General features: G+C 38.6%; 1 protein-coding gene across 1 annotated transcript; it reads left to right on the top strand.

The window, feature by feature from the left end:
- Positions 1-425: 425 nt before the first annotated feature.
- Positions 426-26,897, top strand: LOC118807939 (centrosomal protein of 95 kDa-like). Its single transcript, XM_036570140.1, has 21 exons — positions 426-614; positions 3,012-3,140; positions 4,212-4,319; positions 4,834-4,950; positions 7,855-7,933; positions 10,394-10,512; positions 11,336-11,559; positions 13,521-13,599; positions 13,814-13,878; positions 14,989-15,209; positions 15,446-15,566; positions 16,177-16,291; positions 17,371-17,546; positions 17,954-18,046; positions 18,892-19,039; positions 20,559-20,731; positions 21,101-21,175; positions 22,099-22,251; positions 22,666-22,812; positions 24,305-24,376; positions 26,354-26,897. The coding sequence occupies exons 1-21, from the start codon at positions 596-598 to the stop codon at positions 26,528-26,530; spliced, it is 2,610 nt and encodes an 869-aa protein (XP_036426033.1). The 5' UTR covers positions 426-595; the 3' UTR covers positions 26,531-26,897.
- The last annotated feature ends 1,075 nt before the right edge of the window (positions 26,898-27,972 follow it).

Here is a 27,972-nt window from a genome sequence, read left to right as displayed (position 1 = left end):
AAAGCTATTCGGAGACTATTTTGCCTCACAACGCCCTACAATGTATCACGCCACCACGAAAGACTTTTAAAAATATATGTTTTAGGCCAAAACCCTGCCTGAGAACTTCAGTAAAACAATGTCTCGGACATCAGGCAGTGTATTTGTAACCATATAATGAAGAAAGTTTCTGTGAGGAAGAAGCTTTCAGAGGCATTTGAATGCGTAAGACGTTTGGTTCCTATCACCACCACTTCAATCAATTCTGACTCCGCGGTACAAAGCATTCCTCATTAATTTGCTCTGGATTACTTTGTTTACACCTCAACCATTTACGTACGTACGCACAATTTTTAAAAATCAGTGGATTTCCCCTTTAATGGAAAAGTGGGCGGGTTTAAACCGAGTCTAGGCTGGATCAGTCGCTCCAATCTGGCAACCCGAAGGTGGGCAGCGGCAGTTGGTGAACGTTGCTGGACGCGGCTCCGGGTATTCTGTGTTAAAAATGCCGCTGTGTTTGGTTTAATCCGGAGTCAACAACGGATAGCTGTTTCATTTGATTCTTAGAAGACACTTTTAAACTCAGTCACCGATCAGGAAGGGCTCAATCCCCGGAATGGGAACGGAGGAGCGAGGTGAGTTAGTGAAAGTTGTTCAGTCGTTAGCTTAGCGAAGTAAGTCCGTCCGTCACAGCTAGGCTAAGCTAAGCTAACTGGTGCCAAGCTCAGGAGTCACAACAGCAGTAAAAATCATCGGCTTTTCTTCTCATTAAACAACAACATTACAGGACATTAAAACACATGTAGATGTAGCTGTAGCACACTGCTTAATCTATGTTAGCGGGGTAATGAAAGCAGCTAGCTAGTCGGCTAAAATTGTGAGGTATATCTTACTTTAGGTGATGCTTGTACTTGTGAGCATTTTGTGCCTTCATTTAGTCAAAAATGACTTAAGCTCTCGCTTCTTCTGGCTGTTTGAATTTCTCATGAACCTACCAGTGCTGGTCAAAGGGTAATTCCACCAAATTTTCAAACTTTCTCTCTTATTAAATGGGTAAGATGTAAACAAAGTCATTCAGAGTGGTTTGCTTCTAGACAAACTTAAGAAATGTTCACAGTGGTGGTGGTGGTAGGAACCAGACGTCCACCTCTAAAAGCTCTCTCACATGAAATGTTTACGAATACGCTGCCTGATGCCTGAGACACTGTTATGCTATAGTTTTGAGGTCAGGTTTAGGTCTAAATTGATTTTTTTAAATGTTTTTATTGTGATGAGGTAAATATAGTGTGTTCTAAGATAGTATAGTCCCCAATTAAAACCTGTTCTTTCATATTCATAACTGTTGTACCATCATTAATGTTACGTATAAAAACTCAGAATATGCTGGTAGGTACACTGGTCAGTTTTGATAGTAAATAAAATGCCTGTGTTTGCATTGTTGACATGGCAAGCACTGGTTCTTTTCACCTCCACTGTAAAGGAATGTCAATTGGATTTTCTCTACAGTGAACCATTTCACATCAGACCACTCTGAATGACTTTGTTAATGTCTCAACGAATGAATTATGCAGAAATGTTTAAAATAAGTGGAATTCCTCTTAGTCATACCAGCTGGGAGCTTGTATTTCTTGTATTTGTTGTGTTTGGTAGCATTTTTACTCTGTCTGTCTCCACATTTAACGCTATGTATTTTCAAAATGTCTAAATGTTTGATTGTAGCTGTGAGTTGTCCTTTGACAGATCCTCCTTATCTTCTCTTTCCCATAACTCAGTCCTGGATTTCTGCTTGCCTTCAACGTTTTGGTGTTTGTCCTAGTTTTCTGCTCTAACGCTTCTGACTGACCTCATCAGATCACTCAAAACTTCATGAGGTTAAAATGGGTGAAAATTCTAGCTAAATTGTGCAAAGGAACTACAGCAATAGAATGAGGAAATGGTGGCGAAACTGAAGTGAATCTGATGATAAGCTGACAAAAATTTGGCCTTGCTTTGAGTCGTCTTGAGTAAAATGACTTTAAAATCAACCTGAAATCCAAACGGATCCTTTTTACCTTAGTCCGTAATGTCAGTACCTTAAAGGGGAATTCCACTGTTTTTTTCACACTTTCTACATAATTAAGCATTCAGATTTAAACATCGTCATTCAGAGTGGGTTGTTGTGAAATGCTCAGTTTTAGAGAAACTTACCAAGAATTATTCATAATGGTGATAATAAGAACTAGACGTCCAAAGCGTTTAATGCCTCTTAAAGCTCCTTCACTGAAAGCTATTACTCTAAATGATTGTAAATACACTGCCTAATGCCTGAAACTTTGTTTACAACAGTTTTGAGAAGGTTTTAGCCTAATTTCTTTTAGAATCCCTTCATGGCAGAGAGGCATTTCACATTAAACTATTCTGAATGACTTTGTTTCCATCTCAATGATTGAATAAAGTAGAATTTAAAAAATGGTGGAATTCTTCTTTAATATGCCCTGGTTATATTAAGCATCATTCATCCTATCATTTAAAAGACTGTGCCTTCAAGGCTGATATGTGCAAATGAGCTCTGTTCTGACTGGCTGCCGTATATTGTGCCTCATTCACAAAGCGGTCCAGGTGAAAACGCTCCCTATAACTTCAGCGTGAACTGGCGAAACTAAGCTGCTGAATGCCAAATATGTAAATGCTATGTTTTTTGTGGCATCACAACAGTAATGAATTCAAAATGGCCAGCCTAGTTCCCATATGTGGACGGAGGAGTGACTGGAGTGTTTTGAAACTAAATATTTACATAATACACATTGCGTTTTTAAAAAAGTGAGAGATCCCCTTTTAAATCTAGTCTGTTTTGATGGAAATGTGTGCATGTTATAATATTGCTGATCAAATTTGAGGGCAGTCACAGTCGTTTGTAAGTGACGGTTGAACCCTGTGGCTCTTTGCAAACAAGCTCTGTTCAGTTTGTAGTGTATTTTTGGCTCCACAGTACAAGTCTTCACAGTACAAGTTTGCACATGTGACTTGTGATGATGATTTATTTTTCTCCACAGATTGGGTAGATGTGGCCAATGATCTCCTTTGTAAGTGTCATATTAACTTGAGGCTGCAGAGGCTCACAGACTGCGATGCGAATGTTTTTGTGGCGTTGTATGAGGCCATCTTAGGGGAGAAGGTACCAGGTAAATATCTTAAAATGAATTTCTGTGCTATGTTTTTTCCCCATTTTCTCTTTTTTGTGGTTAAAAATGCATTTTTGGAGACCTGAAACCACACAGAAAGGTACAACATTTCAGAATGGTGTACAGATTTTTTTTTACAATTTCTGCACAATGTATTGGTTGAGATGTAAAAAGAGTCATTCAGAGTGGTTTGATGTGAACCAGGAACCAGGGGTCTCAATGTTTACAACACAAGTATAGCTGTTTTATTTACTATCCAAAACCACCAGTGGACCTGCACGTCTTCTGAATTTTTATATGGAATAATAATGATGGTAAAAAAGCAGCAAATCAGAAAAAAAGTTTTTTTGGGGACTATTTTGCCCGTTAACACCTTGCATATACCTCTAAAGCATGGATTTTTGAAAAGTACATTTTAGGCCAAAAGCTTACCACAGATGTATTGTAAAACAATGTCCCTGGCATCAGGCAATGAATTCATATTTAATGTGTTACCATTCTGTAAGGGAGCTTTTAGAGCCATTAAACTCCTCAGATGTCTGGTTTCTATCACCACCACTGTGAATAATTCAGACCTTTTATATTTCTCTAGAACAAACCATTTCATATCATAGGTCTCTGAATAACTTAACATTTTAAATTTTGAAATTTTGAAATTTCATCCTGAGCTGATTACACACATGGGGAGAAAAGGTAAAGTCTGCCCATTTTCTGATTCTGACCTAAAGGTTAGATTGGTTTAATACTGAAAAATACTGGAAAAAAGAAATCAGATTCTGTTACAAAACTAGTCTGAAATTCTGCTCATAGTAAAAAAAGCAAGTGTAACATCAGTAACCTCATACAGCTTACAATCTAAAAGTTGAAAAGTCTTATAATAAAACTGTAATTCCTTTACTTTAGGTAGACTTTTGTCATCTATGTTTTTTTTTTAATTTGCACATATTTCCAGAGTAAGTTAAAACTTTTAAAGCTTTGCAGATTTCCTCGAGGTTTCAGGATCTGTATCTCAAAGGAAGTGATATTGTGGTGCATCTATTCAGAAGCTGCCTATTTTCTACTTTGTTTCAGATTACATAGCTGTCCCAAAGAGCCAGGAGGATGATATCCACAATGTACAATCAGTGATTGATTCACTGGCCTTGGACTATCTCCAGATTAGTTTATCTCACATCACAGGTAAGCGCTTGTTGCTGTTTTACTTTCTGCTTTAGGGACCTGTTACTAAGCTTCAGCCTAGACTGAGAAGATTTTCCATTGATAATTCTCCATTAACACTGAAATTTAGTTCGGCTTGGGCTTAATCTATGTCCAGGAAACCAACACTAGGTATCTTTTAATTTCTTTCCTTTTCCATCTCACACATTTCGGTCAATCAGCTAGACCTCACAAATAGACCTGCTGTACTATAAAGTTATTTATCCTGATGCGGAGAGGTTGTCAGGTGATTCAGCAGGAGCTGTTTGCTTGGGGACTCAACCCATCCCACTGCATACCCACTGAAAAGAGGCTGTTGTTCTGGGGGAACATTGCTGCTTTTGTATGGGGGCATGTTTTGAGGGAACTTGGTTCTACGGTTTGTGTTTGGCAGGCCAAGTTGGCTGCAGTCTGTGTTATTTGCTTCCTTTTGTCATCTGCAGTGGTCCAATTCCTGATCTCATTTGTATCTTTTCATCTTATTTTCTCCCTGTAGGGGAGAACATCGTGAGAGGGGATAAGGATTCCATCCAAAACCTTCTTGAGATCTTTGATGGCCTGCTGGAGTATCTCACCGAGCAGCTCAGTGACGAGGAGGAGCTTCAGAATGGAGGTGCGCATAACATCCTAGCCTTAGACAGATTTGTCTAGTGTATTATCAGTTGTGATTCGGTTGCAGGCACGAATTGAAGCTAAGAGTACTGTAGATATCCCAGCCATGATGTTATTCACAATAACGCATGACCTCAAGTGTGGCTTTTATACAACACTTCTGCAAAATAAAGTAAAAACAAAGCAAGAAACCTCTAGCTTGTATCAAATGTGCTTTATCATTGGCAGTTCCTTCAGCGCAAAAAAGTAGTACCCTTTTGTGTTACAGATAGAACTATAAAACTGCCAGAATATCAGGTTCAGCTCAAAGTTTTCAATATTTGCAAGATGAACCTGAAAGTGGTTTTGTTCCGGTCAGTCTATACAGCATTTCACAGCCAGTCTTGTTTACCAAATTGTATTCTGGTCAATTCTAGCCAATTCTGTTTTGTTTAGTCGTTCTGCTGTCACAGCTGCTGACCGAAATCTCACTTGGGATTAGCAACAGGTTTCAGAATTTGATGTTGACCTGCTGTCAACAGGCTGCAAAGATTATTTTAGAGAAGTTATCTAATGCATGTGTGTTATGTTTTTATATGTACTAAAGTAGAAAATTAGTAACAGTAAGTTGCAGCATGAAAGTACAATACAAAACACTTTACGTTGGCTGCAGCTACTCTTTAAGCCACCATTCAAATTGGAGTAACATTTAAAATTTGGGAAAGAATTTGATTTGTCACTGAACTGTCGCTTCAAACTACCACTAGTTTGTTTGTTCGTTTGTTTGTTTGTTTTTGGGAAATGTCGATGTGTCCTGCATTACTGTATGATTGTAGAAGCAGTTATGTTGTTAGTCTTTTTGTGAAAGATTGAGTCAGAATGTCCTCTGGTGTGATGACCCAGTGTATGTGATGAGTGGGTGCCAGTGTTTCAGGGCCAGTGTCCTCCATCCTGCTGATCTGTTTGGTATTTCATTCGTAAATTCACCATTGTACATGAACTGGACATAACAGGCTTTGAAAGTGGCTCAAGCTGGGATTACTGGCAGCCGTTTGGATATTGTGAGGGACCTCCGTGTGCTATTTACCGTACTGCGACTGACCGAACTGTGACCCAGCAGTGATTACTCCGTAATGGGAGAGGCTGAATTCATTACTTTAATTAATAACCATAGTTTTCATTTTTGGCGTAGAAGGAAATTACTGTATATAATAACACTTCTGTTGTCCTGAGTAGACACAGATTGTAAATAATTGCTTGCAGTTTTTAAAGAAGAGTGATGGGCTGACGTTTGTCGCTGTTGCTCTGTAGTTGGTGGTTGTTGTGAATATCTTTTACATCCTGACAAACTGATGAAACTAGGGATGCACAATGATACTGAAATGAAATCATATTAGTATTTCACACTGTCTTATTTATTGAAAGAGCAGAATGCTTATGTGGCACTACTGTGTGTTACAGTTTTAAAATATCTGTATTTACTCAGTTTCTTTGCAATGCTATTTTATCTTGTTTTCTCCTTTTTTGTCCTTTTATGTATTGGCAAATGAAAAAGATCAGATATCTATGTTGGCCTCGAATTCATATATCTGTGCATCCCTCGATGTAATAATGTTTAAAAGTAACATTAGTTTTAGTTTGTGTCCCGAAGATGTTGATCTGTTGACATTATGTTGATTTATAACCAAAACAGTTATGATTGCCTGATAAGATGTCAGGTTAAAGTCATTACAGTATATGAGATACTGTTATTGTTGAAATTGATTGGGGGTGTCAGGTGCTTCATTCTGGTTATTGCCTAATTAATTAAACCCCTGGGATGTCTTGTATCAGAGAGGTCTGTTGTTTCTGTTCTTTACATTCATTTAACTGGCACACAGTCTTGATGTTTAGGTCAGTTTTTTTGGCTGGAGGTCATCGTACCTGAGAGTTCACTGCGTAGATGCTAGTGTCAAACCCTGCTTATAGTCTTCCAGCCTAAAGAACTACCAGATATGAACTAGCAGTGTAACAACAAAAATAAGGAGTGGCTGCAGATGTACTTATGTTAATATGTTACTGTTTCCATTTTCAGTTTATTAGAGCATTCCACATTAGAAAAGTACAGTATTTGAAACAAAAAATTTGTGCTTTATATTGTCCTACTCTAATGCTCTAGCCACAGACTAATATACAAGCCCCAAACTAACATTAGTCACAGTACAGTAGTCACAATACAATTGTGATAAATTGAATACAGTATGACCCTATACAGTATGTTCCCTATGAACATGAGTTCCTTTATTTCACAGTGGATGATCTCTCCATATTATAATATTCATGTGTTTAAACTCTAAGTTTTTTACCTCTCTGGTGGAAATGTGTAATTGAGTCAAGACTTGGTGAAGGATGTGTCTTTTGAGGATGTGATTGAAATATCAGCATAATGTAATTGTTTGTAATGTCAGATATTTCTTTTGAGACCTAAACATTAACCCAAACCTACTTTTAGCTTCCTTTTTTTGTGCGTGTGAGGTTAATACGTACAGGCATATGACGTAGTCAGAAAAACCCTGGACACAACATCTTTGACTTTTAAATGATTATTTCAGGCTTTACAGGGCAACACGCAGCATCACTTGCTCACCATGTTTTAGCCTGTTTTTATTTTTCTGACTCAGTAATAGTAATTCTTTCAGTTTTGACAGTCGTACATAAGGCTGCTTTAACCTGAGTTTTCATTGAGTCCATTGTATACTCAGTTAATATAAAGTGGATGTGGTTGTTTTTTTCACTCACTATTGTGAGCTGACTGTACAGTATTGATTCTACATTGCATTGAGTTCACATCACTGTGTGCACAGAGCCGTGTGTCAGCATCTGCTTTACTGATCGGTTTTTGTCTCCAGGGTCTTCATCCTCTCTCTTGCTCTCTCTCCTGACACAGAAGTCAATGGTACAGCCCACCTTGCTGAAACGTGTGTGTTGGATAAAGAGGAGAGGATGTCCCAGACCTCCAGTGTACAGTAAGTATTCCACACACACAAAGTCAGAGTCAGCAGAGTCAGTTTGGATTTAAATCCAGTAACTCATCAAAGAAATTAAAGGTGCCGTTAGATCTTCCCTGATAACCACGACAGTAGACTCGCACTGGTTTAAATGTCCTGTTTGCATGACTGTTTGCAACAGTCATGTGATTAGAATGAGTCGAACAGTATGAGGAAAGAGGAAGAGTTGCGGTATGTCACAGCACATTTTGTGCTTTTGAACTTTGCTTCAAATGTCAGTGCTGGAGTGAAGATTTTTGACTGTTCTTATTAGTACGGTTCAGTAATCCACACTTTACCTTTATTACATATCATCACTATTGAAGTGTTACATGCCTCATTATTCTGTTTATTTGCTAGTTACTTAGGCAGTTTTATTTATTTACGTACTGAATTACTTATTTGAAAAATGGCAGCTGCCCTTAACGTTGTGTGACCATCTCATGAGGAATGGACCAATAGAAATTCTCCAACATCACTTGGAATTAAATGTTTATGTAACTTGCATTAACAATTAAGAACATGTTTTCTTCTGCTGTGAAGTTACCATGTTGGCCATAAGTTTTTTTGACAGCAGTGATAGGTACCAGGGTTGTGAGGGTTACTTTGAAAATGTATTCCGTTACAGATTACTGATTATCTGTTATAAAATGTACCTAATATAAAGGATTACGTTATGAAAGTAATGTAATCTGATTACTTTTGGTTACTTTTGGATTACTTGTCTTTAATTGAAGACATATAATTACATAAAGAAAAGAGGAAACTAATTTCAACAAGAATTTGACTTTTGTGAAACAGAATGATAGAGTATAGGTGACTTAAATATTGTGCCTCACAGAGATGGCAAATTCTGATTTTAACAGCCAAAACTAAGTGGAGCAATATATCGAAATATTTAAAACATAAAGATTACAAATTTGAGTACCAGTGTAATTTGAGTTTAGACATGTATACTCAAAGCCTGAAGTTCAGAAGTCATGGTTTGCTCCCCAGAACAAATTCCCTGATTTTAACAGGAAAAAAGTTAAAATCTGTACACTGAGACTAAAAGCTCTGAGACTAAAACACAAAGGAACAAGTAACTAATGTAGAATGATCCAGTACATTGGATTAAATGCAATAAAGTTACAAATTATGCTGCTGTTTTGAGACTTTTCCTTATTTGCATTATTTGTTTAAAATTTATTTTTCATGCAAAAACAATATAAATCAATCGGGTAGAAATCATATCTCCTCATCAACAATAATCATAAATGTGGGTCATTTAAAAACTCTTAACTACCCATAATGTGTGTTCTATCTGCTAAAAGGCTGGACTGGCTCATTAGGTTTCATGTTGGTGCATCATGCTTGGACTTTGATGGACCTTCAGCTCTCAGGGGTTTCAGCAGTCCACACAAATCAATGTGTGCTACGAGTTTAAAAATGCATTCACTTTAAATCCCTTATCTTATCAAACTAAAGAGGGAGAACTAAGAGGAGCTGATCGTCTTGGTGACAAATAATGATTTTTTTACACGTAGTAACATTTTGCACCCATTATTTGAAAGCTGCTGAAGAAAGTAATCACGTGAAAGTGAAACTTACTTCACCGCTCATGAGAATTCGCTCACTTTTCACATTTCAGACTGTTAAAACCTATCAGGTTAAGGTTTTTAAAAGTTTGATTTGTGTCCTGTCAAACTAGAATTTTATGGAGCATCAAACGAGAATAAATACTTTTACTGCTGGATCAGTCAGCTGGCACAGTGGAATCTGGAACCATGGAAATAGCAGATTCTGGGATCTTCAGGAAAATGCTGCAGATCTCAGTTCTGCCAATAAAGATAAAATAAAGATAAATTAAACAATTTCTGTATGTTCTAATATGTTAAATTCAGCAAATAAACCGTAATTGTGTATTCAAATGTGCAGAAGTGCTCTCTGTAGAGGATAAGTTATCTTATTTTCACCTGGAAAATCAAGAAAATGTTAAAACAGTTTTAATGTGTGCTATATATTACTGTGTAGTAAAATATTAACAATGATGGACTCTCTAGATTAGAAATGTGTGGAATCTTTATGTAGAGATTACTGGAATGCTTCATATGTTGGTAAATGTAAGCTAAGATAAGGTCTAATGTAAATAAATGATGAGAGGCTGTCTTTCTAAGTCATCATTTGGGGTGAAGTGCTTATTTAAAAGCAGCAGTAGTAGTGACTGACTGTGTAGTACTGAATGCAGTTGAACCAGTCTTTATGGTGGCATAGCTCTTTACACTATGACTCACGATACGCGGTCTGGAATACAGACAACATGAGGTCATAACCATGCTATCATATTCAAACAGTGAAGCCTTCTAGAGATAAACTCTGCCTTGGTTATGACATTTTATCTGCCTTTCTTTCTCTTTTTCTTTCTTTCGTTTTTCTCTGTCTTCTTTTTCCATGTTTCAGCTCAGCCGTCCAGTCCAGCAAACATTCCCTCCATTCCTGGAACGGAGCAGAATCCGAGTCCACGGCCGAGCTGATCCGACTGGGTGATTCTGCCCGTACATTCACCATGAAGCATGAAGGTACTAATCTCTTAGCTTCTTTGGCCTTTATCTTCCAGGCTGGAATCTTTTACGATTACATGTGGTTAGCTTTTGTTTGTTTTTTGTTTTTGTTTTTTTCCCCCCATTTAACACATAAAGGTCTAGTGTTATTATTGTCATTTTGCAAGACAGGTTAAGTATTACACAATACGCTATATTTTTACACAGTTTATTGTATTTACAATTTGTACTGACAGGTTCAAGTCTGCCATTCTAACTTTTTCATTTGTTTTAATGTCAAAAAAATGACGAAAACATGGCAGAAATGTAAAAGAGTTTCTTTCTGCAGAACTAAACTGTTCATACATAAATAATCAAATCAAATTCAAATCATTATAAAATATCTCCTCTTTTACTTACAAACACCTGTGATATCTATTAAGGTTTCAAATTTCCCAGCTTGTTGAGTGAGAGAGAATATCAAATTGCAACATGCTTATTTTTTGTCAGTGATAACTGCAACTTTTAAGGGTTAAAGTATAAGTTTGGATGGAAATATACTGGTACATGAGAGCAGGCTTTGCTGTTTTGGAAATATCAGAGTTTTCCATCGACTTACATAAAGTGGTATTTTGAGCATTAGGTCATTGTAAATCTTTGTTTTTTTTTTTTATATATAGTAGAAAGATTATCTTATTTTCTCAATTGAATTCTCACTGCACAGTCCAGCATTTCAGGGTTTCCACTCAGGATTCCCCATTAGCTGTTAAATTTAAATTATGACTAGGAAAATAATTTGCATAGGAAAACTACCCATGAAACACTGAGGTCCTGACTTCTTTGTTTTTCTTGTCTCTCTCAGTACGTTCCCACACCCTGCCCTCAGGGGTGACAGCTGAAAAAGCTGCCCCTCAGCCAGGTGACCACGGTTCAGCAGTTCAGGCCACTCTGCTGCGGGAGCCGCTCCGCTCAGCCATTGCCCTGCAGCCACCCAGCCAGACCACCCCTCAGCGGCCAGACAGGCCAGCACCCCCACCCTCTGACCGCCTCACGTCCCCTACAGACCAGAACGGTACAATTAGACAGGTAGGAGAATGAAAAAAGCATGCCAGACAACAATCTAAAATAAAAGGGAATATATATTTGTTTAAGTTTTAGATCATGCTTAGTATTTGGTCTGAAAATTGTACTTCAAAGTTTCTAACTCTGCATCACCGTCTCAAGGATTCCACTGCTTGTCCCAACATGTTTTTACACACCCACACATACGCGCGTCTTTCCCCTCCACGTCTCAGCACTGTTAATAGCTAGTGTCAAACGGCGTCATCACCATGGTGATTCCCAAACACACACCAGGGCATAACAAACACACCAGCACTCTTGGATGTCTGCCTGGCTTCAAAAACACAAACTGTTTCAACGTTTCAATTCAACTGAAATCGTTTGAGGCGCTTTAGAAAAGATTTGTACCGTCTCCTCAGAGTGCCCAGTGATCTGTACTTAAAGAAAATAAAACATCCTTGTGGAACATGAATATAAGAGGCTGTAGATTCAAGTAGCAGATGAGGTCATTGTTGTGAAGCTGCTGAGTAAAAGGCCCTGTGAATTACATCATAGCTTCACTCAGTGCTGCATGGAGAGGAAGTTTCTTTCCTTTAGACACACAAAGACTCTGAGGTGCTTTGGTGAAGCTGAAAGGCCACACCTGAGGCTGTTGTTTGGATAAGCAAATGGAGAGCAAATACTTTTTGCACATTACACGCTCATCTAGTGAGATGCACACGTTATCATGAGAGGAAACTCACTTAGTGACCTTTATGTCCACACGCAAAACCGCAGTGATGAGCCTGTTTCTTGTTGCTCATTCTGGATTGATAAAAATAACAGATCTATTTTCTCTCATAGCATGCATTTATATTTGTAGCTTGGTTCTCTTGGTTCAGAACAAACTGATACTTTGCTGCATTTTGGTTTGCTTAGCAGTCATACTGACATATTTGACATGGAACCAAAAGATCAGTTCTATGGTCAAGAAACAGTCATAAGGACAAAAGAAGAAACAAAAGAATTAAAGAATTAAAGAATTAATTGGCAGATTTTCTTAAATCTTAACACATTTTGCTTCCGTGCTGTGAGTGTAGAATTTGTATTTCTGAGTGAAGCGTGGTATCAGGTTGGGTCTCTGGCTGAGGTTTTCTCTCCATGGTATGTGGGGGGTGGTCAGAGGTGGGTGTGAAACCTGATATTATTGGTTAATATTACTACCAACCTACTGGTGCGAGGTAATGTCATTAAAAATTAGAAATTTATGAGTTGGGACAAAGATCATTATGTTTTGGTCAAAGTTTACAAAGAGTTTTATCTGCTAAATGATATGCTTAATATGAACTGTGCTTAATATGAGGAGCAGCATTTACTAACAAACTAACCTTTTTTACTTGTTACTTTTCAGTTTGACATCAGAGCTGCACTATATCAGATTTTCTTTTGTTAAAATTGAAAGAAGCAGCATTATTAAGTGAGTGCTGCGAATCAGTTTGGATTTTGCGAGAGTTTGTCAGAGTGCATCATGTCATTACGTATTAATGTTAGACATAGACTCAAACAGAAGGTCTGGCTCGAAGTGTCAAATGCAAAATCAACATTATACTGATGAAGATATGTTGACAATAGTAGATAATTCACCCACATCCCTCACCAAGTTTTGACTCACTTCTGTTTAAGTACTCTTTCAACACCCTCGCGGTCATCTGATTCATGTACTCGGGGAAGGGGTCCGGAGCACAACTCATGTTCTTCCACATGTTGCGTGCAATTACACATTTATACAAAAGTGTTTTAATATATTTATGTATGTAGCATACAAATTGCAATACTAGTATTATGATTATATTGTGCAGTGCAGCAGTAAATTTGATTACTATTTTTGTAATTGTAATTTTGTTGTTGTTGTTGTTGTTGTTGTTGTTGTTGTTTTTGATATTATTACAATATGAATACTAACAATTCATAAGCCCTGTTCCTCTGTTTTGCTTCCTCTCATACAGAATGGTGTTTCTCCCACGGTACAATCTGATGTTCAGATAAATGGGACGCTGCACCGTTCACTGTCCAGTGCTTCCCCAGGTAGAGTCATTTTCCTTATTGTCACTCAAATCAGAGAGGAACCACCTCTTCTTTAAATATTAATGTACTGATCTCTGCTCCACTTCTCTTGTGTATTTTTTTTCTTGTGTATTTTTTTTGTTTTAATCATAGGCAATCAGATATACGCCTGCTGTTTGAGCAGGTTAGCGTTTGGTTGCTGTAAGGATGAATAATTGTTTTTGTGTCTAAGCAGACAGTGCGCTGTCTGTGCCCAGTCTGAGAGAACCGCACTCGGGGGCTCCCAAAGGACAAATGGAGGTAGGACATTTATTCCACAACACTTTTTTTTTCAAAAGGCTGTCACATTTTTCCCCTCTGCAGTTTACATCAATCAAGACCACTTTTCTTTTCAATTTTTTAAACATTTTTCCATGGAGGAAAACCCCCACAGACACTCACTTAATTGCACTGTCCATCTCGTGTGTCTGCCGTTCAAGCAGTTTTTCCTGGCATGGGGAATCTTCCCGGTGATTGCCAGTAAAGCCAGCGCTGCATCCCTGTGGGCGTCTTTTACGGAAAATCAAAACAAAATGTATGGAGTGTCAAAATAATTTAGGAAAGCTTTACAAATCGTCTCTAAATCTTTGATTCCTCAACACTGCCACCCTTTTGCCTTAATAGCCAGCTCTGTGGCCTGTCCCAAGCCCGGCTGAGAAAGGAAGATGATTGGGCGTCGGGTTAGCAACCCGACCCCATAAAAAATACCAACTGCTACAGAAACAACAAGCACAAACATATCCTGCATTTTACTTGTATATTATTGTTTTCCCCGTGGTCCACTTATGACATTTATGCAGGTTTCTGTATCAAAACTGGTCATAATTTATTTTTTCATGACCGTCTTCCAACCTGTCTTTATCCCTTAACCATGCTGTTTTTGTTACTGTACCTTTTAAGACCAGTATATCATCACTGTCCAATGAAAAACAAAATAGTAACTTTACAGAAGAAGGAAAAAACCTTCAACCTTTCAATGTAAGTCAATGTAAAAAGATTTTTTTCCATGTGATTTTAGAGTATTTCTGTTGGTCCATTTTGTGCAACGTAAAAGACAGCTGGTGTGTTGAAATTATGTAGAAAACTAAAAATCGTCAAAAATGGAGATACATGTTTTTTGTTTTTTGTTTTTTTGGACAGCGACAATATGTAAATACAGCAGAACTGATTGGCCACTCTTTGTTGTGCCTTTATTATTAATGCAGAAACTGGACTATGTTGAATGGGGAGTGATGAGTACTGTTAGATTTTTTTCAAACATACAAATCATTGTAACTTGAAAATGTCTTTGCACAGTGACTTATCAGAAGAGAAGAAAACTGTTTTGCGTTCCCCTTTTGGTTAATGTGAAATTGTGTCCGTCTCCATCAGGTTGGCGCTGAAGCAGCGCGTAGGGTTCTATTCCGAACTCAGCCAGACATCCTGCTGCTGACTCTCTCCGACGAACAGAGTCAGAGCCACAGAGAGGATGTGCACAGAAGCGGCCCGGAAGAGGAGGAGGAGGAGGAGGAGAGTGAGGAAGAGCGGCCGCTCAGCTCAGGCTCGTCATCTGGGAGACGGAGGAGCTCCAGAGGCCGGAGGTGGAGAGCAGGGTAAGGAGGAGTGTGCACTGAAATGAATACATTCAGGGACAAAATTACATACGCATACCTACTGAAACGTCCTAGAACAAAAATGTGAGTTCTAAAAATAAGCTTATGGAAATGGAAATACTTGTTACAACCTGGGAGTGTTGAGGATGAGAAAACTTTGAATGTTCTGTCTGTCTTGTTCCTTTTTTTTAAAGTGAAAAGTCTTTCTTTCTTTCCTTCTTTCTTCTCTCTATCAGGCTGGCTGAGGAGGGCACAGATGAGCCGTTGTCCAGGCGCAGTCAGAGAAACAGGCAGACTGAGCAGGAGCTGCAGGAAATGTCCGAGAAACTTTCCCGCCGTCTGGAGGAGCTCGACCTGGTCAGTGTAGTGTGACTTCACGGTCCTCACACTGACCTACATGAAACATTTACAGTGTGCTGGGACTATAGTTGTTTTTCTTAAGTTTCTTTGCAGTTGACCATTTCACATCAAACCACTGTATGTTTTTCAAAGACTGAATTATGCCAAATATTAGACAAAATTGTTAGAATTTCCCTTTGATGACTGAATCATATCTGCATTTCCCAACCACTTTCATCCACACTTAGAGATTTTTGCTTCACTCTCGTGTTTGTGATAATTGCAAGATTTGGGATTTTGAGTTTTTGCGGTCGAAACTCGTTGTGTATATGATCCCCTCTCTTAGCCTAATTTTCTAGTATGCACCTAGCCTTGTGACAAAAAGACAAAAAATCTGTACAAAAACTGACAAAGTGTAAGAGACTCCCTGTTTTGAAAGCTATTAGCATTTTCTAAGTGTTATACTACCAGCTAAAGCTTGACTGGGAAAGTCTGGCTTATAATAACCCTCTCTGAAAATGTTGCGTGTACAACGTGCATGAATGTATGTATGCATGCATGCATGTCTGTACATGTCAGTCATAAACCTGCTGTGTCTCATTCATGTACTTGTGTCTCCGCCCTACAGATGCTGAAGAGAGCTCTGGGAGAGACGGGGGAGGAGCCTAAACCCCAGGAGGAGGACAAACGCTCCCATCACAGCGACAGCGTCATGGAGTGCAGACGTGCCCCCAGACCTACAGGTATCTACTACATCCACCTGTTAACTGTGCTGCACTGTTTAGTTCTCTCCCTGCTTTTGTTCACATTGTTTATCTTGTCAACTAATTATCAAGGCGTTTGCAGAATGAATCAGATTAGTAGTGTAAAGGCTGTTGCACACCAAAAGCGACACACAAAAAATGATGTGAAATGCAAAAAAAAGCAAAAGAGAACAGAGTTTCTCCAGCTCATTTGGAGAACCAGAACCACCTGGCATGATATATTGCTGCTATTTATATGATGGGCAGTTATAAATGATTAGGATGTGTAAGTTGATGTTCCGCTACAGTCTGTACAGTGTTTTTAAATATTCATGGAATGCCAATAGTGGAGTAACTTGGTAGATAATTTATGCAGTTGAATTGAAATTGCAAGGTTACAGCAGGATCCAAACGCATGGTGCAAATCACATACTTAGGCTATAAGATATGTAGGCTGAATTTTAGTCTTAAAGACTGATAGACTTAAAGGGCACATTTTTGGAAACTGAAATGTCCCCAGTCTTTGCAGTCCATAGATGGAAACAGGGCTGCAGCAACCCGTTTTGAATTAATTGTACAGCAGTTTAGCTCATTAGCACCCATTGACTGTGAGATTATAACCACTGATACAAGGCAGACAACCAGAACAGGACTCATTTATATTATATCAGTCCTAAAGGCACAGTAACAAAAACAGCCTGTGTAATTGTAAGGGTGAAACAGAGGTTGGACAATGGTCATGTAAACGTCAATTATGACTATTTTTGGTAAATAAAACCACAAGTGGAAAAAATAAGTGGAAAAAATAAAATACATAAGTGGAAAAAATAAAATGCATGAAAAATGTAGGACATGGGTCTTTTTTAAACAATATGGGTTTATAAATGTGAGCTTGAAAGCAATTATTTGTGTTTGAGAACTTGGTCATTAATGAGATTTTTCAGAACATCCAAGTGGACGTTAGATACGATAACATGCCACATGTATGTGACATTTCATTCAAGCTGTATGATGGTGATCCTGAAAGAATAAAGAATAAGAAATGCTGCATTGAAGCTCTGTTCTCTTTGCCTGCACAGATCCAGCAAGTATGGACAGACCTCGCCCCCGCTCCCTTTCCCCCTCCCCTCCACCCGCACGCCGTTCCCTCCGGAGCCAACTAGAGGGCACTCTACTCGCAGACTCACAGACACACATGGCCCGAATCAAACATGGGGTGCTTCGGGACCACCAGGATAAGCACAGGAAAAGTCAGGTCAGTGAGCAGCACATAGACCTGGGTACCTGAATGTCTGTGTCAGTGAATAAAGCACGTAGTAGTTTCCTGATGAGTTGAATCTGGGGCATTTAAACATGTAATTGTGTCTCGAATGGGGTCCCCAGGCATGAAAAATGAAATTGTTACAAAGGGTTTGAGGTTCAGGAGCAGTTTTGTGGGGTTTTTATTGTTATATATTTATGTATTTGTTGGTTGGTTTTGAATAAAGGCTTTTTTGGCTTCAGATCAAATCAGATTCAGATGTCTCAAAGCATTGCAGAAAAGCAGGCAATGTCATGCTATCATAATAAAGGCCAAATCATACTTTTTCTCTAACATACATGGTTGTGCTTGTGATTTATTGTCCCCTGACAATGTTGTGTATTACCTTTTTTGGCCTGCAGATGGTGGCAGAAGCATATAAGGCGGAGCTGAAAAATTTGGATGAGCGTCAGAGAACAGAACTGGCAAAAGAGAGGCTTCGAGCACAGGAGGCTGTAAGGGCGATTTTGCTTTTTTTGAAATTTTTTAACACATTAAATGCGAAAGTACTTTTTCAGGAGATTTTTCTGAAGACATTAGATATAAGATAATCCAAGTAAAAAGAAAATATGTGTGGGAGAACAATGGTTTATGAAACCAGAATTCATAAAATTATTAAAGCTATAGAAGAATGGACCTCCTAACAACTGTGCAACACCTGGTAGACACCAAAAATGTCCCCATCAGATAAACGGCACTTAAAGCTTTCATCTTTGAGAGAGAGGAGAAAATCAAGCTGCTTCAGTTCTGAAAAAAATCCACAGGTGTTTCTGTCCATGCTTCCACTGTGAGAAGACAACTCAGCGCTATAGGTCTGAAGCGATGTGTAGCTGTCAAGAAGCCTCGCTGAGAAAATGAAATGGACAAAAACAAGAACATTTGAAAATCAAACAAAGAAGCTGCTGGTGTTCAGATCAATGAACTGGTCACTTTGGAAGTGTGGAAAAATATCCCTACAGATTTCTTTGAAAAACTCACTTTAACAAAAACCTGAAGAATGGATGCTGCAACAAAAGCAAAGGGTGAAAACACTTAGTACTGAAAATAATTATATTTTTTTTAGTTGTTGAGTTTCTGTGTAATTTCTGTTAAATATCTGTTTTCTGCCTACGTTTCTGGCGCTGAAAACTTAATAACCTGTACTTAATTTCCTTTTTGGCTGACCTTTTAAACAGTTCTGTAATAAGAATATCAGTTTTACCAGTTAACCCCACCATACATGTAGTATTGTTGATATATAGTTATATACCAGGCTTTGAAAACGTTTTGACCTCCAAACTATGTGTGTGTGTTTAAATAGGAGCGTGAGTACAGGGAGGCCATCCGTAGAGAAGTTGTAAAGTCATCTCAGACCTCCAGATCTAAATCGTCGCTCTCAAACAGGACGTCCCGCACCAGACCTCCATCGTCCGGCCGACGGCAGACACAACCCCGCAGAACGGCGCCCTGTAAGCTCTCTCTCTCTCTCCCTCTCTTTCCCTCTCTCTCTCTCCCCCCTGCCGTAGCTACATAGACTGGGCCACTGGAGAGATGCTGTATGGACAGGTTTCCACTGGAGATATGCCATTAAATAGAGAGAGCCATTAAATCTCTCGTCAGATAGTATTTAAAAGGTCTCTCAAGTGAGACACAGTAGAAAATCCCTCCATAGGCTTCTATGTGGCATAGAAGAAGACAGCAAAATTGCAAACTCCAATATACTGCAAGTGTAGCAACGCAGTACTCTCAGACAATTTCCAGCTTGTGGTAAAACTTGATACAGAACACATGTATGTAATTTTACAACTGGCATGGAACTATTGTACTTCCCCACGCTCATTTAAATGTTGTGGGTAGTGAGGTCTTTGTATACATCATCACTTTGTGCTTTCTGTGCTCTCAGACAAAGGAGCTCAGGAAAAACTGAAGGTAGTACTGAATACTGGCTATCGAGCTAATAAGTGAACGTTACGCTAGCAATGTTCTGTAATTATTAGTATTTCACTCAATACCCCAAAGATGTGATGTTGTTGTTGAACTGGTCTTATGCTTATGGTTGTACAATGCATAATTTTCTCCAAATGTTAAATCTGTAAAAAAAAATGTTATTTGAGGAAAATACATTTTAAGAGTATTCCCTGTAGGACATCCTGTGTAATTCCTAACAACAAAATGTGCAAGTTAAATTTTAAATAAATAGGCAGAATGCTTATATTAGTGCTGAACAATTACAGTTCAAATACATTTATTTTCTATGAGAGAGGCTCCATGCCTTTTTTGCCAGGAAGACCAGCACATCCTTTTTTAGGCTTGACACTTAAACGTTAGATGTAGTGTGTGAGAGTGCCAGTGCACAAGCTGTACATTGTTAGGTTTCGTTTCTCCATTTAATTTAATTAAGTTGACTTGGAAAAGCCTACCTACTAGTCTTTGTTTTCTTCTTGTCATTATTCTTCTATAATCAAAAATTTGTTTGAATGCCATTTTTTCCATAGTAATGAATGGGAGAATGCTCAATACAAGACAAAGTCTTGAAACTGAGTCATTCTGCTAATAATGTAGTGCTTATACATCTGCCTCAACCACGTAACAACCACCAAGTGACACCTTAAAAACCTCGTAGCATCACCATAACAACTACTTGGAATTACTTTGTCAGCCCAATTATCACAAACAATTTACAGTGTTTTGCATAGGCTTTAGCTGGCTTTGTCAATGCAACCTTTGCCTTTCTATTTAAATTGCAGCTCTTGCTTAGAAATTGTGCTTTTTCAAAATGCAGTTTCCATGTTAATTATTAATTGTTCATCTCTACCTCATACAACATATTCAGGTTGATATGTGTGTGTTTTACCACAAATCCTGAATTCCAGCCTTATTTCATTCAGGCTTTAATTTTAAATCAGCAAATACACCTGAAGATATTTCAGTAAATGCTCCCGTTCACTGAAAAATGAAGTCCTGGAATGATTGTCTCTGTGTTTCCAGTACGGGTGAAGGAGAATGACTTGTTACCGGCTCTGCTGGAGGAATACCCGCCTCTGCCCTTCTCTTCTCACACAGTGTCATCCATGTGGAAACAGCAGCTGCGACAGGTCGACCAGCTTAGTGCTCTGGACAACCATCGCAGACACGCACGCTCCACCAAACTCACCAACCAGGTCAGAACACAAACCATAAAACTACTAATGAGGTCAGTGCACACATGCAGACTCCCCAACTAGGTCAGACCATAATCCTATTAAAAATTCCAAATTCCCCATTCTAGTTCCCTGTTCAGTATTTTGTTTAGTTGATTACGGGGGCTGGTGTGGTGAGTGTTGTGTTTGGGTATGAGTCAGTGGAACTTGTGTTTAATGTGTTTTAAAGCCTTTGGTGGAGGTAAAAAGAAAGGTTTTGTTAGTGTATTAGAGCTGTATATGTTAGTAAAGCTTCACTTTAATGTGTTAAACAAATCTGATTTCGTTATAGAAGCATCATATCAAAGTGCATTAGACACTGATTTTAATGATGCTTCCTGTTTTCCACAGATGGAGGAAGCTCAGAGGAGACATGACCTGCTCATGGAGATCATCCGCAAAGAGCAGGAGCACAACCGCCGCCTGGTGAGAACCTACACACGTACACACACGTAGGCCAGTGTGAGACACAGCCTAAACCTGCATTTATGGGGGGGAAAAGTGTCTAAAAAAAGTGTGTGAAAATGGACTTTGCAAGGCCCTAACTTAACGTGAAAGTTGGATATTTTCAAACTAAGTATGTGCTTTTCTTTGTAATTACATGTTATTAGTCACCCAAGACACTTGTGTCTTCATTTAGAGCTGTATTTGGTCATCTTTTAAAGCAAGAGGCTCGAATGGAAATATGTCTATTTTCAAACTATAGTCATTTGACTGCCAGTTAGTGTTGAAGTATTTACAAAAATGATCTGTTACAAATTACTAATTCTCAAACTTTAAAGGGATTACTTCCTGGAAAAAGTAATCTCACCACTCATTGCTTTACTTTTGTTACACTCTAACCCATACAGATCTGTACCAACTGAAAAGTCCAGTATTCATTTAGAAAGAAATAAACAATCCTAGTGAACATCAGTTTAAAAGGCCTGCTACAATTCCTACCTTTGAACAAACACAACCAATTATGTTGGTTTTAAAATGATGAGCAGCTGGTGCTGTTTGGAAACCAAGAAAGTAGTTAGTGGAAACCTCTGAAATATTAAACTTTAGTGATTAAACTGTAAAGCTTACAGAAATTTCCTGAATCTGTTTAGGCAAGGCTGGGTCTCTCTGTTCACCACAGAGATCCCTTATCTATCAGTTTTATATTAGCTTGGTCAGATGATTGTTCGCTGAGTTTAGTGTTTCCTGCGCTCATGCTGTGCTGCTCATATTCATGAATGATGCAGTCAGCACATGTGCACGCAAATGATGTATAAGGACAGTGTTGAATAATCTATATAGAGGAAATTTAAGTTGTTGAAATTTATTGTTTTCACACTTGCCCTCTCTCTATACACTCACTACAGAAGGATTTCAGGGACAGAATCCAGCAGCAGAAGTCTACGCAGAATAAGCTGCGTGAACAGAGGCAGCAGGTGGCCCGCGCCCGCAAATACCACAATGACTACCATGTTCAGCTCCGTGCTCGGCTGCTCAGGGCCCGCACACGCGAGGAGAAAGTGAGTATTTTGGCATGCTTTTAGTACTGCCATGCCAAAGACAAAGATCCTGGATCAGCAGTATCACCATGTAAACTCTAGCACACATTCTCTTTGCAACATGCAATTGCTGTAGTTTAAGCAGGACTTTGTAGGAGACTAGGGGCTGTCATCCATTAATAAAACCTGATGTCTTTAGGCCTTGGTTTATTTCCTGTTGCTTTAAGCAGACTGCAGTGTTCAGTACAGTGGAAGCATAACCGTGTACTTTAACCAGCTGCCTGACTGTGCTAATGCTAATATGGCTAGTGAATGATGCCATTGGCTTTTAATCATTGTTAGCCATATTAGCATTGTTTGGTTGAAATATCCCTTTAATTTTCGTTATGATTAATAGCCGAGTGGACAGTGACAGATGTGTTTGTGTGTGTGCAGATGTTCCGGCAGGTATTTGAGGAGGGTCTGGAGCTGCAGAAGGCCCGTCTGAGGGAGCAGCGTGCGTACGCTAAAGAACAGCGGCTGGAGCACCAACGTAAACACAGAGATGAGATCGAAGCCATGGAGAACTATTACAGGGACCAGGTATTGTCCTGTATCCACTTACATCCTAGCCAGAACAAGCTGGAAAAAAACACGTTATTTGTCGCAAACACTACAAGCTTGCACATTTTCATGTTATTTGTTCTAATTATGTTAGGTGTGTAATTGCTTAAAAGGGCAATTCCACCCAGTTTAAATTTTTGTGATTGTCGCAGTGCGAACAAAGTCGTTCAGAGTGTTTTAATGTGAAATATTTTGAAGTGAGGAAAAGTACTGACGCAGATCTCTTTACAGTGGTGGTGATGGGAAGAAGGGGTCACCATGTCAGCAACACAAATATAGCCGTTTTATTTACCATCCAAAACCACCAGTGAACCTACATGTGTCTTCTGAGTTTTGTACTGTATGTAATGTTGATTTTAAAGTAGTGGCAAATCTAAAAAAAAGTAGTACTAAATAAATAAAAAAAAAAAAAGAATTGGGACGACTTTTGTGCTTTACTACTCCCCGAGTGTCTCCACCAGGAGTGTATTATTATTTTTTTTTTTTAGGCCAAAGCCTTCTTTCAAAACGATCATAAACATTGTCATCAGGCAGTTTCTTTATAACCATTTCATGTAATAATAATTTCTGTGAGGGAGCTTTTAGAGGCATTAAACTTTTCAGACGTCTGGATCCCATCACCACCGCTGTGGGTAATTCTGACTCAAAGTTTCTTTAGAACTGAGCATTTCACACCAAACCACTCTGAATGACTTTTTACATCTCAACCATTTAATTGTGCAGAAATTTTTGAAGAATCGATGGAATTCTCCTTTCAGTCTGTGAGGCCTCCTGCACCCACAGGGTCTTCCTATGAAGGCTCAGCTCTTGGCTTTGTTTGGAAGATTAGCTGATTACTAAGCATCTAGTACCAGACTTAGTTGAACAGCTCCTGTTACCAGATATTTGTCTGTCTGTGGGCAGCATGATTGCACATTTATTTTAAAGAACAAAGCGATGTGCATAAAATAGGAATCATATTAGCTGAAATCAGAGACGTTTCTTTTTCCATCTTCACAGTGAGAGATGTGTAGCGCAGGAGACTAAAAATACTGAAGTGACTTTGAGCCCTCCATTCTCGTCTTCTTTCCACAAGCAGTAATGTGACCGTCTTTGGCTGAAAACGAAGGAAAACAGAAAAATGATTGGTGGTTATTTTGGAAAAGACATTAAGATTTATGTCGCGTTTTTTTCTCCAGTACTTTCCGTCTTGCAGATTGTTCCATGGGTTACTCATTATTAAACGAATTACTCTGACCAGCCTGCAGCATGTGTAAAATATTCCTGCAGGCTGGTCACCGAACGGTGGAGAATGGTGATGCTTGTTGATGAGTCACTCAGTCTTTGAGGCTAGTCAGTCACTTGGACAGATAAAAATAAGTTTGGACAGTGTTAATATGCAGTAATAAGTCCAGGCTGCATACGTACAGCAAAATGCGGTTGCTGAAGCTATTAACTAATATTTGGTTTTTTTTGTTTGGCTTCTTTACAGTTTTCAATGCTAGCTGAAAGACTCGCTCTGGAACGGCAGGAGATACAGGTCCGAAAGAAGGCCCAGGAGAAGGTGAGTTAAGCCCTGCTCTAAATCATCTCTTCAGTAAATCTTCAGCTGCCCTGAAGCATCTGGAACAAACTGGCAGCCATGACCACATCCCACCGAATAGGAACTGGACATTATAGGATTGTCCGCCCAAACCCAGTTTCTCTTTCCACAACGTAAATCCCTTTCACACAGGATTAAATAACTGGGGTCGTCAGTAATTATTACTGACGTTGGTAATTATTACCAACCCTGATCTCCCATTTTGACTGGACTACTGTCTTGGTGAAAAATGACTGGGTTTGAATGATTAAAGAACACTGGCCCAACTAATTAATGGCAGAATACGCTGCAATTCAAAAGTTTGGAATCACTGTTTAAAATTTTGAAATCAGTGTTTTTATCTAGTTAAATAACCCACATGCTCAACTGACCTGCCTTGCATTAAAAACATGGCGCATTTTGAAATTAAAAATATGACAAAGGAGAGACCCTGAACTGTTGAGCAGTTGAAATCTTATATCAAGCAAGAGTGAGAAGACGTTTCACTTTCAGTGGTCAATATGCCCCCCCGTCCCAACTTTCTTGGAACGTGTTGCTGGCATCAAAATGGGCATATATTTTTCCGAAAAAACTTCAATTAAATACAAAAAAATTTTCAATTAAATACAAAGTTTAAATTATTTGCACATCATTGCATTTTGTTTTGTTTTTTTTTTTGCTCAGCATCCCAGGTTTTTTGGAAACGGGGTTGTAGTTTACCAACATATTATATTTTACCATAATAATTACAGTAAAAAAAACATTAAAATAAGTACAAATATTTGCGAATTAAACGGGATAATTTCTGTTAAAATACAGTTTGTGTGTAGTTTATTTCCATGCATTTACCTTTTTTTTTTTAAAAAATGGGTATTAACCACTAAATGTTACAGTACTGATGTGGTTTTTTTTACAGTGTAGATAGCTTGACATTAAATACATAATAGAATACAGCATAGTTTACAGTATGTAATAACACCTTGCGATATTAAATATCTAAAAGCTTCTTTTAGTGTCTAGCTTGTAATATTTAAATATATAGTGTATGTTATTGTATATGAAAATTTTAAATTCTGAACTTGAGTGATTTCAAACTTTTGAATGATACTGTAGGCTGTAGCTAATTGTTCGCTAAGAACTCAAAGTAAACTACGTCTTGCAATCATGCAGAATTAAAAGGAACAGATAACTAGAATGTTGATTCTCTCACTAATACCTCATGATTATTGAATCCTACAGTAATTTTTAACCATGATTAAAATCTATACTGACTGTATGTCTTTATGCAAATGTATCATTACTGATTACTAGCTTCCTTTTACTCTTCACCATGTTAGCTTAAAGCAGTGGCTGTCTAAATGAGCAGCTTTGTCTGAAAGCCAGGGGGCGCTATTGTAGTGGAAGATATTTGGAGTGTAGTTGTCTACGGTCATGTTTCATAACATGCCATTTATACACGCTGCTAATGTAGAGCATGTATGAAATGCTTACTCTCACTGAGCGTAGAGTTACAGTAGTGTAGAGAAAGTGTTATGCTGCGGTTAAGTTTATTGGAAAAGCACACTTAACGGGCTCTGTTCTGATTGCCATGCCTCTATTAAAACAGTCAGAGCTGAAACGCTGAACTTTATAATGTATTGATGAAGCTTAACTGCAGTAGGCTGAGCAGGTGGATGTATCACAGAAACAATGAAATTTGAAACAGGCTGTGAAGTTTTGCAGCTTAAGTGAATGATTTTGAAACTTAAGTGTTTACATATTGCATCAAACTTCCTGATTTAAGAAAAGTGGTTTTCTATGATATGATATAATAATACAAGCATGATCTCCGCATGTTAGATGACGCATCATAATCCTGCAATAACTGCTACCAATTATTTGTGTGCAAGCTAGTCTTTGTATAACTGTGACATGAGAAGAACCATTTGGCTTCATTGTTCCTGAACTTCCTTTTTACAGGCTCTGCAGAAGATGAAGCGGGAGCTGAGGACCAGGATGGAGCGAGAGATCAGCGAGCTGCAGAAGATCATTGTCCAGAACGATGAGGAAGACTACTTCCGGGATCTGGAGGTGGAGCGGCTGCGTAAACGTGTGCAGATGGCCTCGTTCCAGTACAGCTCTGGCTGTACACACTGACTCCAGACCAGCAGGAACTCATCAACCAGGGCTACTGTGGGACCACCCTCAACCCACCCTCCCACTTAACTTAGTGATGATTCATCCCAAAGTCAAATTAACACAATCTACCCCATATTCTTTATGTAGTCAGGCAACCAAGACGTGTTGGTCTGAAGTTTGCTTCTTTAGTCTTGCGCTGGCTCTACAAAGCTAACGTCGCTAAACCAGTAATAGAAGCTTAAAGGACGGATTAGTATTGTGTAAATTGCAATCCCTTCTTTCAGTGTTCTTAGTAAAGAAAATACTCAAAGAACCTTTTGCATGATTAATGGGTTCTTTGCATTGTTAAATGGCTCTTCAAATTGATGAAGAATGTGTTGCAGATGGTTCTAGCTAGAACCTTTTTTGAAAAGGGTTCTATATAGAACCAAAAAGGGTTCTTGTTACAAGCTTGACATGGTAACAATAGAAGAACCCTTTTTGGTGCTATCAAAAAGTTTCTATATAGAACTATCTACAACACATTCTGAAGAACCCTTTTGCCAGGCAAAGAACCCTTTAATCATGTGAAGGGTTCTTTAAGTGTACATGATTCTATATAGAACCATTTTCTTTACTAAGAACTCTCGAAGAGCCATCTTTTTTAAGAGTCATATCAGTCGGATTGGCTTCAAAACTTTCATATTGGAGCGACACGTCACAGTCATAGTTGCTGGCTGCAGACCTTCATGCACGGAATATCTTTCCTCGCGAAACATGAATGCTTATCTGGCTGATGTTGTTCCATCAGAGTCGTCAAAATCCCAGGCTTATAACAATAGTACACACTTAAAAAGGTGGTTCTTCTGTAAAGGTGTTGCTTCTATTTAGAACCATGAGTTCTGTACAAACTTGAACCCTATACCATTGTGTAACATTTTTCAAAAAGGTTCTGTATAGAACCTGTACAACATGTTCTCCATCAGTCTGAAGAACAGTTTCACCATGCAAAGAACCATTTGAGCATGCATGATTAGAACTCATGGTTCTAAATAGAACCATTGTCTTTAAAAAACCCTTGAAGAACCATCTTTGTGTGTAGGCCACACAGCAGTAGCATGTAGGCTAACACAGTAAGCATTATCCATTTTATTACTTTAACAAGATGTGATTTATAGGCTGTAAAAGTGTGTTTGCCACACTAAGCAAAGTTAGAAGAAAGTTGGCAAGTTTTTATGACGGGAAACTGAAGTGTGTTTATTTTCTACAGTTTAAGCAGCTTCTCTGTGGCGTGACTGTGTTACGTGCCCTGCTGAAACGGGTTATTGGAGGAGTGAGTCTTGATGGAGACGCTTCTCAGTCTGTAGCTCAGTAGCAGCTTCTCAGCCAATATTTGTGGTGCTTTTCTTCTATGCACCCTAAAAAAACGCTTGCCTGCCACCACATTCCCCTCGGAATTGTATAGTCAGTCAGTGATGGCT

The sequence above is a fragment of the Colossoma macropomum genome, unplaced genomic scaffold (genome assembly GCF_904425465.1).
Source record: "Colossoma macropomum unplaced genomic scaffold, Colossoma_macropomum, whole genome shotgun sequence".
In the NCBI taxonomy this organism is placed as follows: Eukaryota; Metazoa; Chordata; class Actinopteri; order Characiformes; family Serrasalmidae; genus Colossoma; species Colossoma macropomum.
Note: the sequence above shows the minus strand (reverse complement) of the source record. Positions and strands in the feature narration are given on the sequence as shown.

Bases quoted from the DNA above. Each gene is read 5' to 3' on its own strand.
- LOC118807939 (XM_036570140.1), top strand. The intron at 20,732-21,100 runs GTCAGAACACAA...TGTTTTCCACAG, and splicing joins CCACCAAACTCACCAACCAG to ATGGAGGAAGCTCAGAGGAG. The intron at 24,377-26,353 runs GTGAGTTAAGCC...TCCTTTTTACAG, and splicing joins GAAAGAAGGCCCAGGAGAAG to GCTCTGCAGAAGATGAAGCG.